Source organism: Rhinolophus ferrumequinum, chromosome 4, assembly GCF_004115265.2.
Source record: "Rhinolophus ferrumequinum isolate MPI-CBG mRhiFer1 chromosome 4, mRhiFer1_v1.p, whole genome shotgun sequence".
In the NCBI taxonomy this organism is placed as follows: Eukaryota; Metazoa; Chordata; class Mammalia; order Chiroptera; family Rhinolophidae; genus Rhinolophus; species Rhinolophus ferrumequinum.
In genome coordinates this window covers 98,500,321-98,512,019 of record NC_046287.1, presented here as the reverse complement: position 1 = coordinate 98,512,019, position 11,699 = coordinate 98,500,321, and the positions used below count along the sequence as shown (strand labels likewise).

Genomic DNA, 11,699 nt, shown 5'->3' with positions numbered 1-11,699 from the left:
CGAGCCACCCGCCTGGACCCGCGCGCAGCAGCCGCCTCCAGCCCGGCAGGCTCCCGGGACTGCGGCGGGGGCGCGCCGGCCCTTCGCCCGCGTCCTGGACCGCTGCGTGCGCTGGGAGGATTGCCCACCAGTCCCGCGTCGGGGAGCGTTGGGGCTGCACCTGGGAGGCCTTCCTGGGCGGCGCGGCCGGAGCCATGCGGACCGAGTTCGAAGCTAAGCAGGCTGAGCGCGGCCGGCCACTGCACTTGCTGCCCGGAGCCCTGCGCGCGCTGTTCGCCTTCTCGGCCCCTTATCGCCCTAGAGGGGAGTAAAAGAAGGGAGAGGCGCCCCGACTCGTGGGCGGGACCCCGAGTCTCAAACCCTGCTGCAGCGCCCTGGCTCCAGGTCGGCAGCGGCGTGCCCAGAGGTCCTCCGACTCGAGGGATCGTCCCCTCGGGGATGCACAGGGCGGTTCCTGTTGCGGGTGAAGCCTCCAGGGGCTGCGGGACGGCAGCCCCAGGGGCCCTCTGACTGCATTAGGAGAGTTCCACTCTCAAGGCCAACCCCTTCTGGACCAGGCTACCCGGCTGAGAGAGGGGATGGCTTAGGAGCCCCCTGGCCCAGCAGCCCGGCGTCGTCGGCTCCCGGACGTCGCGGCAGACGGCAGTGGCCCTCGCGGGAAGCGCCGCGAAAGGGTGACTCAGTGAAGAGGTCCCGGCCTCAGCACCCTGGGACCTGGGTCCCAGGGGCCACGACTTCCCAGAGACTGCTCTGCGTCTTCTGGAGACGCGCCTCCCGCGCCCAGGGTGGTGCCATGTGGGGCGGACGCCGCCGGTCCGCCGCCTCCCCCCGGACCGCCGCTTCACTCCTGCGGCTGCTGCTGGCCGCGCTGCTGGCGGCGGGGGCGCGGGCCAGCGGCGAGTACTGCCACGGCTGGCTGGATGCGCAGGGCGTCTGGCGCATCGGCTTCCAGTGCCCCGAGCGCTTCGACGGCGGCGACGCCACCATCTGCTGCGGCAGCTGCGCGTTGCGCTACTGCTGCTCCAGCGCCGAGGCGCGCCTGGACCAGGGCGGCTGCGACAACGACCGCCAGCAGGGCGCCGGTGAGCCTGGCCGGGCGGACAAAGACGGCCCAGACGGCTCGGCAGGTAGGGCGGCCGGGCAGAGCGCGAGAGGGGAGGAAGGTTGGCTTCGCCTGGACGGTACCTGGGCGCCGGGAGAGGGGAAAGGAGTTAGGAGGACTGCGATTTCAGAAAAGGGTCTTGGACCAGGAGGTCGTCTCTGCATTTTGGCCCTGCCATTAATGTGTGCGAATTGGGGCACCAGTTCACCGCCCTGTGCCTCAGTTTCCCCATCTGTGAGTTAAAGAGTAGCTTGGCTTGGATTTTCCCAAGCAAACCACACACCTAAGGCAGAGAGGGTCGCAGACAGCGCCACATTCCTTCTCCCAAGGGCCTAGGGGGCACCTCCCATGCCTCCTGTCTCCAGAAGTCTCACTTCTAGTAAGGGGCACCCGAGGAAACCGCGAGGGCATTCCCCGCCCAGGAGGGCTGGCAGGGATACTTCCGTGTAGGTTCCTCGGAAGGAAGGCAGCTCCTCAAGGTTTCCCGTGGGTGGCTCACTTTACCAGACCGCGGGGGACTCACATCCTCCCGAACACGCCCCTGTACCCCTCCTCTGCCAGCTCCTGGCCTCTCTGGTTTCTGCACAGTTCTCACCACGTCAGACTTGGTAGGTGTGACCTCAGAACTGTGCCCAATTTGCTCTTTGCTGCTTTGATTTTTTTTTAATTATGTTTTTTCATAGTGCCAAAGCTAGAGTTGGAAAATTAAATCCGTGCAAGAAATTGATAGGTTCCATTTCCTCCACTCTTCACAGACCTCCCAGACGGCCCCCGTCCAGGGTCCACATCAATATGTGTGTGTTTGGGAGGGAGGATTTAGGTCGGTGTAGGGATAGAGGCCAAATGGCAAGCGTGCCACAGAGGGGGCGCCTCCCCATTTTTTTGCAGCTGGTTGTATCAAGGACAGGACGTTTTACCAGAACGCCGAGTCCAGGCTTTGAGTTACCTGAGCTTGGCACCGAGTGGCGTCTGTGTTTACAGAGCTGTTTCCCTGGCCTGGTAAGAGGCAGCTCTTTTCAGTGCTGGTCCCTTTGCAGTCGAGCGTTTATTAGTAAGCTACTGCTATTGTTCCGCGGCATTGAATCTGAAGAGAGAACTGAGGGGGATTCCAGAAAAGGTGCCATCTTAAAACTCAAGCTCAGCATTGCAGGGTGTGTGGCTGTGGAATAAAGCATTGTGAAATGAGTCCAAGACGAAACTGCTACCTCCGGGTGTCCGCTAAGTTGGGCTGGGTAATGGCCTCTAAAAAGTTAGTTTGGCTTTGGACAGATCAGTAGGCAGCACACTTCTGATACCGTGTGATGTGTGTGGGTGCCTTGTTTGCCCAGTTTTAAATATTTTTTCCTAAAAATTCTGTTCCTCTCACTCCTTCTACAACCAAGGAGGACAACATGCCTAATTAAGCAGTGTGAAGAGCTTAGAGGAACACTGCATTCTTTGCCTGTGTAGTTATTTACACTCCCAATTAAAAATCCTGGAAAGAGAACAGTTATTTCTCCCCAAAATTCATTATGTGGACTTCTACGGCTTTCACCTAGTTTTTGCTATAATTTTTTTTTAAACTATCATTTGTTTACTCCTTGGTGACATATTTAGGGCTGGTATCTTAATTTAGAGAATGAAATATTTATAGTATGCAGATGGAAAAGCCCGCATTCACCTCTCCAATGTGCTGTAGTTAGCCTGAAGTGACAGTGTAATTAGAACAGTCCTACTGTCAGAAACCCAGCTGTGCTGCAAACTGTAGCAAGTGTTTCTGCCTGCTCAAGGGGTACTGTGTCTTAATATAGTATTTAGTCTGTTCAGCATGGAAGGGTAAGGAAATCTTCAAATGTCAGCTGTGGTTAAATACTTATAAAATCCGTTTTACTTATAAGGCACTATTTCTCCATGGCTTCAAGTACTACTGTTTTCTAAAAACCCTGAATCCAGGAATACCAGGGCCGTCACAATGAGCATAATTCGAAAGGCCGCTGTTCCAGTGGCCCGTCAAAGGGTAGGTATTTCACACGGTGACCTCAGAAATGCCGCACTGTACCGCTGTACTGGTGCTGTGCTTTGCCATAACCAGAGAGGCCTCGTCCCTGTCCACATGTGTTTTCCAATCAAATTGTTGAGGATACGGGCAGGAACACATCACACATCGCAGGATTTTGGTAACCTCGGGTGGAGTTCCAGAGAAGTGGCTCTGAGGCGATCTTCAGGCTCCTCCCTGCAGATTCTCTGTCTAGCTTCTGAAAGCCCTGTGCTGCTACCCTACCCCCATGGCTCCCACAAGATTTCTTAAAGTCAAATAATATAAAAAAGGAGCTTGTTACCAATTTTAGTAAAGTTACTAGTATCCTTTACGACTTGATTTTTCAGAATACACCTCACTCGTGAAATACCTATGGTGCCTATTGCTTTATGCTGTGCTTTCCCGAGAGTTCCAGTGTTGGAACTGTTCCACCTCAGCCCAGCCTGGGTGCTGTCCTGGCCCTCTGTGGGCAGCTGTCTTTCCTGGAGCAAATGTCTTCTTGCTCCCAGCATTTATTCTTCTTGGTACCTGGGTCCCCGTCGACCCGTTGCCTGAAATAACTTACCTGCACACAGGCACTTCCCCTTGGCAAAACCCCGTGCCCCAGGCTAGCCCTACAACCTGAAGACCAGCCTCAGCCAGGCAAGCATGTGTGCAGTCGTTTTTACCCTTCTTTGAACTCTGTGACTTACAGACTCTTTTTGGAAATGGTCGTGGCTAGAGTCTGACCTAACTGTTTGATTTACCTGCCTGTGAAAAAGAACTTGCTAAAAAATGGTAAAAGGAGTTTGCCAAGTATGTAAGTAACTTTCTGAAGAAAAAAAGCCTTTTAAATAATTTAAACTCATTTCTATACAGATCCTACAACTGTCTGTTAGGGCAGACTTAAGTTTGGGCAGTTCAGTTATTGTAGGAATTTCAGAACAGTCTTTAAAACATGATACCCATATTTTTGCTAAATTGGATATTTGAGTCAATCAGTGTTGCGACTGGTGAGTCTGGCTGTAGAAATGAACAGTTTTGCTTTGGGGATGGGGGCGCTGATCCGCCATGCCTAGAGGGCCCTATCACCTTTCCTGAGCACGTGATAAAGGATGGTGCATATTATGGGCTGCTAATGAGTGCACAAACCGGCCCAGCCTGGGTCCTCCAATTCTGAGCATCAGTGCCGCTCACGTATGCGTCTCCCGTGCCAAACACCGATTTTTACTGCGTTCTCACAGTAAATCACAATGTTATGTTTTTGCCCTCCAGTCCCCATCTACGTGCCATTCCTCATCGTTGGGTCCGTGTTTGTCGCCTTCATCATCTTGGGCTCACTCGTGGCGGCCTGTTGCTGCAGGTGTCTCCGGCCTAAGCAGGAGCCCCAGCAGAGCCGGGCACCGGGAGGGAACCGCTTGATGGAGACCATCCCCATGATCCCCAGCGCCAGCACTTCCCGAGGGTCGTCCTCCCGCCAGTCCAGCACAGCTGCCAGCTCCAGCTCCAGCGCCAACTCAGGGGCCCGGGCACCCCCAACAAGGTCACAGACCAACTGTTGCTTGCCCGAGGGGACCATGAACAACGTGTATGTCAACATGCCCACCAATTTCTCCGTGCTGAACTGTCAGCAGGCCACCCAAATTGTGCCCCATCAAGGGCAGTACTTGCATCCCCCATATGTGGGGTACACGGTGCAGCACGACTCGGTGCCCATGACTCCTGTACCCCCTTTCATGGACGGCCTGCAGACGGGCTACCGGCAGATCCAGGCCCCCTTCCCTCACACTAACAGTGAACAGAAGATGTACCCAGCCGTGACCGTGTAAGTCATGGTGCCGGCCCAGTTCCTGTGTGAGACCAGGGGAAACAGGCAAACTCTGGACTCGGCAAGGATTCTCAAAGCAGAAGTCCGAGCACACTGGTGGTGTTGATGGCACGCTTCTTTTGGATGGCTTCATTTGCCCCCAAACTGTGTGAAAACATCTCTTTCTGAATTAGCTTCTCTGGATATGTTTCATCCTAGTGCATGATTGATTTATGATGAAAAGAGCATCACCTAGAGATGCCTGTGTTGTTACCCATGGTTGTATGACAAATGCTTGAGCCCTTAAGTGCCCTTGAGGTATGGCTGTCAAGAGAATTTTGTAAACAGACAGATTAAGGGTTTTAATTATATCATTATTATTATTATTTCTGTTTTGCTTTTTACTGTACCAAGTCAGAATACATGTTTCCTCCCTTTTACCTGGGTAAGATTTTTTTAAATAAGTATCCAAGGTTTAGGGGAAGATGTAAAGAACACAATTATTATAAAAGGAAATCCAATTTGAACTCTGAGATTAGTCATTGATCTCAGTGTTTCACAGGCACATCTTAGTTTCATTGTAAAAAGATATATATATTTTGTCTATTTTTGTGCTTTTTTTGGTCTATTTTGTGCTTTTTTACCTTGTGTAGAGATCTTATTACAAAGTGGTTTTCTACATTAAAAAGAGACTGAAAGAAATTGTATAGTTACTTAACTAATGACATTTCAGAACTCTGGGGTTATTTTCGTCTTGAAGTAGTGGGTGGTGTCGTAATAAAGCCATTCATCCCATCTTGATTGTATCTTCTAATTTTCCAACTTTACAGTGACATCTGAGAAGAAGTAATTAGATGTTTTTTATATGGAAATCATAAACTATCACCTGCTTCTTCTCCAAGTTATGTTTAATTTTACCACGTGGTATGGCTTGGCATTTCTTTTTGGTTTTCAGATCCCCATGTCTTCATAGTATCAAGTACAGATAATTACCGTTCTTATAATTAAAGATCAGCAGTTTTGCCTAGATCTGATAAAACATTTTTTTATTTTCCCTGTAAATATCAAAGAAATGCTTTACAAAGATTGAGTGTAGCTCCTCAGCCATAATCCGAGACTTGGGATGAAATTTAAGCCACAAATACAATTTACTTTGCAAATCATAACGCTTTTTATACTCTCGTTATCAAAATGGCTTATTTTTCAGGCAACAGGGACTATTAAGTCAAGAGAAAAACTTTTCTAAGAGATATTGCCTTTCTTTCCCCACAAAGTTAGTTCTTGTTCTCCTCTCTCTTTTAGTCCTCGTCAAGCACTGTATTCATTAGCAGTGTTCTGAATGATGAAATTCAAGTGAATTTATTTGTGTATTGTTTACTTATAAGAAATAAGTTTAAATATGTGTAAGTAAATTTCCAATTGTTAGCAAAAACCAAGATTTGTAATTAAAACATTGTAAGGTTGGTCTTTCACACATTTATATCAATATCTATAGTCTATCTATCATCTATCTTCAGTCTACTGTCTGTCTATCTATCTATCATCTATCAATCTTCAATCTACTCTATCATCTATCTATTTATCGTCTATCTATCTATCTATCTATCTATCTATCTATCTATCTATCTATCTATCTATGTATCTGTCTATTATCTGTCTCATGACTGAATAAATGTAAAACCATTGTTGGCATTTAGCATCAAGAAAGATACTCAATTTTTTTTTTTTAAATAACCAAAGGCAGGGGGAAATCATTTTACTTATTAATAAATATTTTATGGTATGAATTCCTAGGGGAGTTGGGTTTTTTCATTTTCATTCTACCTGGTAATTGTATATGGTATCTTACACCTGTTAATAGAATAAAATTGCTCAAAATTATAACTATTGCTTTCTAGAACCAAGAGCCCCTACCTTTAAAAGTAATTACTATCTGAGAAGTTTATATGTATGTTCCATGCGTCCGTGAGTAGTATTTTATGTATCCCATGGCAAAGGTTGACAGCACAAAAGAGACAGTTCTTTGGGGATCGTTAGATGATCAGGTTATATCACCTTTGATGGAGGATTCAGGCTTATGTAAGGAAGTGAAATTCCTAGAAGCTTGGGGGTGAAAGGGAATTTAGAGATCACCAGCCTAGGGATTGGCAAACTTTTTTTCAGTAAAGAGCCAGAGAATAAATACAAAGTATTTTAGGCTTTGCAGGCCAAAGGGTCTCTAGCAACTACTCAGCTCAGCCAGTGCACTGTGAAAGCAGCCATAACCCAACGAGCATGGCTGGGGGCCAGTGAGACCGTATTGATGCCACTGAAATTTGAATTGCGTACAATTTCCACATGTCACAAAACAGTCTACTTTCGAATATTTTCCATTTCAAAATGTAAAAACCCTTCTAAACTGGAGGGCTGTCAGAAACAAGCTGTGGGCCCCCGATTAGCCATCGGGCTATGATTCTCCAATCCCTAATCTAGTCAATCCTTAGGTGACGCAGGTGCCTCTGTGACATCTGGACAGCCTTTTTCAACGTACAGGAAGGGAGGTGCTTATGTCGGAGGGTGCTTGCTTCTCTTTATAAGACTGTCTAACTTTTCCTTCTTTTTCTATGTTGTAATTAAATATAATTAAAGCAAAAGTGCACTTTAATAAATGACATGAGTTTTTCACTTAGTCCTACTTGGATTCTTTCCAGAAATACGACATCATTAGACGTACCCTTAGACCTTTTCAATTTTGGTAACTGGAGAAACTTAGCTGCCAAAATAAAAAAGTTCCATTACCTGGTTTAGGTATACCCTCCTTAACTGTCATGAAATCGGAACCTATAAGGTGTAATACATACCCAGTAGAAATATTTTAAAATCTTGGGGGTGGAGGGAAGGAGCAGTTACAGATGGAAAAATAGTTCCCTGCTGCACCATTTCTTCTGTGTCTAAACCTTCAGTGTTGGTTCATGATGGTTCCAGGGGACTTTTCTGTCCCTGTGTGTAGGAAAGAAAGTCAGACCCTTTGATTGCAAGCAAGAAGAAATTAACCAGCTCTTTATGTCCACTCAAGAGCCCGGAAACTACGCATCTCCTATCATTTCTGCTGTGTCCGGAAAAGTTAAAATTTAACAATAATACCAACATCCCAAGTGGTGAGAAGACCACTAAGACAACTGCATTTGGGTTTAGCATATTTACTTTGCAATACTCGCCTTCCACTTTTGATTACATTCCTAAATGCTTGACTGATGAAATATTTCATCTATTAAATTTACTTTGAGCTTATTTTTTCAAGAAATCACACAGTTTTATTTCATGAATTTGGTGACCAATATTTTCTCCTTTTTTAAAATTACAAATTAGGATTTAAGCTTCTTTCCGAAGCATCTTTTGAAGAAACCATGAAGGTTAGAATGAAGTTGGTGAGGAAAATTAGGGCAGATGTTTGCAAATGTATTGGACACGAGAGAAAAATTTTCTTTTAATTTTTAATAAAATTTTATTAAATTTATTGGGATGACATTGGTTAATAAAATTACATAGGTTTCAAGTGTATGAATCTGTATCTTTTTTATATTGCATTGTGTGTTCACCACCCGAAGTCAAGTTGCTTTCCGTCACCTTATATTTGATCCCCTTTACCCTCTTCTACTGTCCCCCCTCCCAGCTTTCCCTCTGATAACCACCATAATGTTGTTTGTGTCTATGAATTTGTGTTGTCTTGTTTGCTGCTTTCAGTTTTATTTCCCACATATGAGAGAAGGCATATGGTTCTTGACTTTTTCCATCTGATTTATTTCACTGAGCATATTCTCAAGATCCATCCATGTTGTTGCAAATGGCAACATTTCCTCTTACGGCTGGGTAGTATTCCATCGTGTATAGGTACCACATCTTCTTTATCTAATCATCTATGGAAGAATACTTAGGTTGTTTCCATGTCTCGGCCACTGTGAATAAACCTGCAGTGAACATAGGGGTACATACCGTGTTTCCCCGAAAATAAGACCTAGCCAGACCATCAGCTCTAATGCGTCTTTTGGAGCAAAAATTAATATGAGTTATATTAAAATAAGACCGGGTCTTATATTAATTTTTGCTCCAAAAGACACATTAGAGCTGATGGTCTGGCTAGGTCTTATTTTCTGGGAAACATGGTATATCTTTATGAATAAATGTTTTCAAAATTTTTCAAAGAGGGATTGCTGGGTCATAAGGTAGTTCTATTCTTAATTTTTTGAGGCACCTCCATACTGTTTTCCATAGTGGCTGCACCAATTTACATTCCCACCAACAGGGAGAAAAGTTTGAATGGTACTGAAAGTTGGGATTGGAAAGAGTTTGGAATATTACATTGTCCTCGCAGTTTGGCCCCTACCTGGTGACGGCGTTCACGTTTAGTTCCTTTTTCTCTTAGAGGCTTTGTCTCTGTTTCCTGCAAATTCACAGTGGTCTTTTTCTCATAGTTTCCATCTCCTTACCACACATCCTCAGTGATTCATTCAAGTGGTTGGTTTAATTTAATGAACAAATCCTTGTTTTTTGTTGCTCAAGCTTCCTAAATGCTTAAAAGGAATAAGTGTGGTTCTTTTTCATAGACTTTAGAATGGAGACGTCTCATTAACTTAGCCTGGTCTTCAGCTGGTCAGTCAGAATGGCAGTAACAAATGGCAGAATGGCAGTAAATTGTGTAACATGTATTTTACAATCCTGTCCAGTGTAGACCTCTACTTACAGGATGTACATAGGGGAGCACATCGGAATTTGGGGAGAAGGGTTAGGACGGGCAGACGGAGAAATCAGACTGACCCTGTCAGTCATTGGGATGGAAATCCCGCAACTCCGGCAGCTACCAGCCCCACTGGACGTGCTGAGTTCCTGCTCAGTAAATACTGCATCAGCACTAATGGCTAAGTGAACTTTCTAGGGCTTAAAAAAAAAAAAAAGTGCTTACTTCCCCATTCTGCTTAATTCCCTGGTCTCTTGAGCAGGAGAAAAATCAAAGTGTCTGAGGTAGCTCAACACAGAGTGGGTGGTGGCAGTGGTTTTAAAAATCCATGGAAGTCCCTGGGAGCCCGGAAGTGGGTCTGGACCTGGCCACTGAGGAGGGCACACCCTCTGTGTTCCACCTCTAGAGCCCTTTTCATTTTTAAAAGGAGTAGCCTAAATATTACAAGGAGGAATAAATCACGCATGTAAATGAGAACACCATGCCTCATCATTCAACCTTATTCCTCTTTTTCTTCTCCTTATTACTTAGGTGGTAGAGCCTGGAGGACATTTCCATCTCGTTTCTCTCTCTCTCTCTCTCTCTCTCTCTCTCTCTCTCTCTCTCTCTCTCTCTCTCTCTCTCTCGCCAGAGATTAGCTATTTTCACTCAGTCCATTCATTCAAAAATACTTAACATAGAAAATTTATTTTCCTGTTGAAATTTGTTTCTCAATTTAAAACATGAATGTTATTGTCATCCAAGTGTCTTTAAGGGGTTAAGTGGAAGATGACAACAAGTTAGAAATTATTAAATTTTTCCCTGAGAATTACAGCAGTAAAGTAGGTAAATATCTTTTAGTGCATTGATTTGCATTTGCTTTTTGTGACTCTTTGTTCTTCTGCATAGACTCATTTGTCAGTGGAAAATGGAAAAATAAAACCCTAGAAAAACAGTTACTCTCATCCGAGATGTTAGGTATTTTTGAATATTAACTATAGGCACCATGGCAGAATCACTTGAAGATAAAATTACAAAGTTTTATAGAGAGTTGGCTCCACGGGTCATTCTGCTTTTCACACTTAAGTCTTCAGAATGCCTTCAACATTTATACCCCAAATTGAAGGACTCAAATCAAGAACAAGAAATTTAAAATTAATGCTTTTAAAACAACTTGTAAGTGAGAGATGATAAAAGGAGTAGAACATTTATGATGGTGGCCTAAAGACTGATTTCAAACATAAAACTTGCATCTTAATTTTAACCATCTTGAAGCGTAGGTCTTTCCACTTAGAAAAATCATAGGTTACACAGACATTATTTATTCGGTAGACATAACAGCTGTAGAAGACTGATTGCCATCTGCAACATGTATATAACATTACCACGTGTGTGTATACTCATGTGTACAGAATGATCACAGGAAAATTTGAAACAGAAATCAGTTATTATATGAGGCTATCTCATCCAAGACGCTGTTCCCAATTCATGACTGATTTTTAAAACTGGAGTTTGTTTGCAGTGCTCAGCTTTCCTTGTCTCAGTTATAATTGGTTCTATTGAACTTCCTCTGGAGTTGGATAGACTCAGGTTAAAACCCATTTCTGCCACTTATGGTGTGGCTTTCTGCAGAGTTTTCATGTCTCCGAACCTCAGTGTGCTCTCTGTCAAAGGGGATTAACAACACCTACCTCCTAAGGTTGGTGGGAGACAAAGGACATGATGGAGAACAGCTCTAGTGGCATCCAATGGGTTTTTATAATACAAATGTAATTAATTCTTTAAAGATATTCTTAACCTGACCAATATAGAGAAATACATAATTTATATTGACAAAATATATCAAATATACAGAGAGTGCCAAAAAAATGTATACACATTTTAAGAAAGGAAACAATTGTATTAAAATTGTAATACTCAATATACACTGATAACAAAAGATGAACACAAAGCACATTTGACTTCTGCAATTACAAGAGGTGCTCAAAGTGGTTACCATCAGCGTAATTTTCATACAGTTTTTTCCTTACTTAAAAACACTTTTTTGGCACCCTCTGTATATAGCTCCTTATAACAGAACTACCTTAGAAGAGTTTCCTTA

General features: G+C 44.5%; 1 protein-coding gene across 1 annotated transcript; it reads left to right on the top strand.

Annotated features, from left to right (window-relative positions):
• Positions 1–747: 747 nt before the first annotated feature.
• Positions 748–8,184, top strand: SHISA2 (shisa family member 2). The gene is made up of 2 exons (XM_033103718.1): positions 748–1,127; positions 4,374–8,184. Exons 1-2 carry the CDS (start codon positions 794–796, stop codon positions 4,925–4,927), a joined length of 888 nt encoding a protein of 295 aa, XP_032959609.1. The 5' UTR covers positions 748–793; the 3' UTR covers positions 4,928–8,184.
• Positions 8,185–11,699: the final 3,515 nt, after the last annotated feature.

Excerpts from the sequence above, each read along its gene's own strand:
- SHISA2 (XM_033103718.1), top strand. The coding sequence starts at position 794 with ATGTGGGGCGGACGCCGCCGGTCCGCCGCCTCCCCCCGGACCGCCGCT. Across the intron at positions 1,128-4,373 it reads CGGCCCAGACGGCTCGGCAG|TCCCCATCTACGTGCCATTC; the intron begins GTAGGGCGGCCG and ends TTTGCCCTCCAG.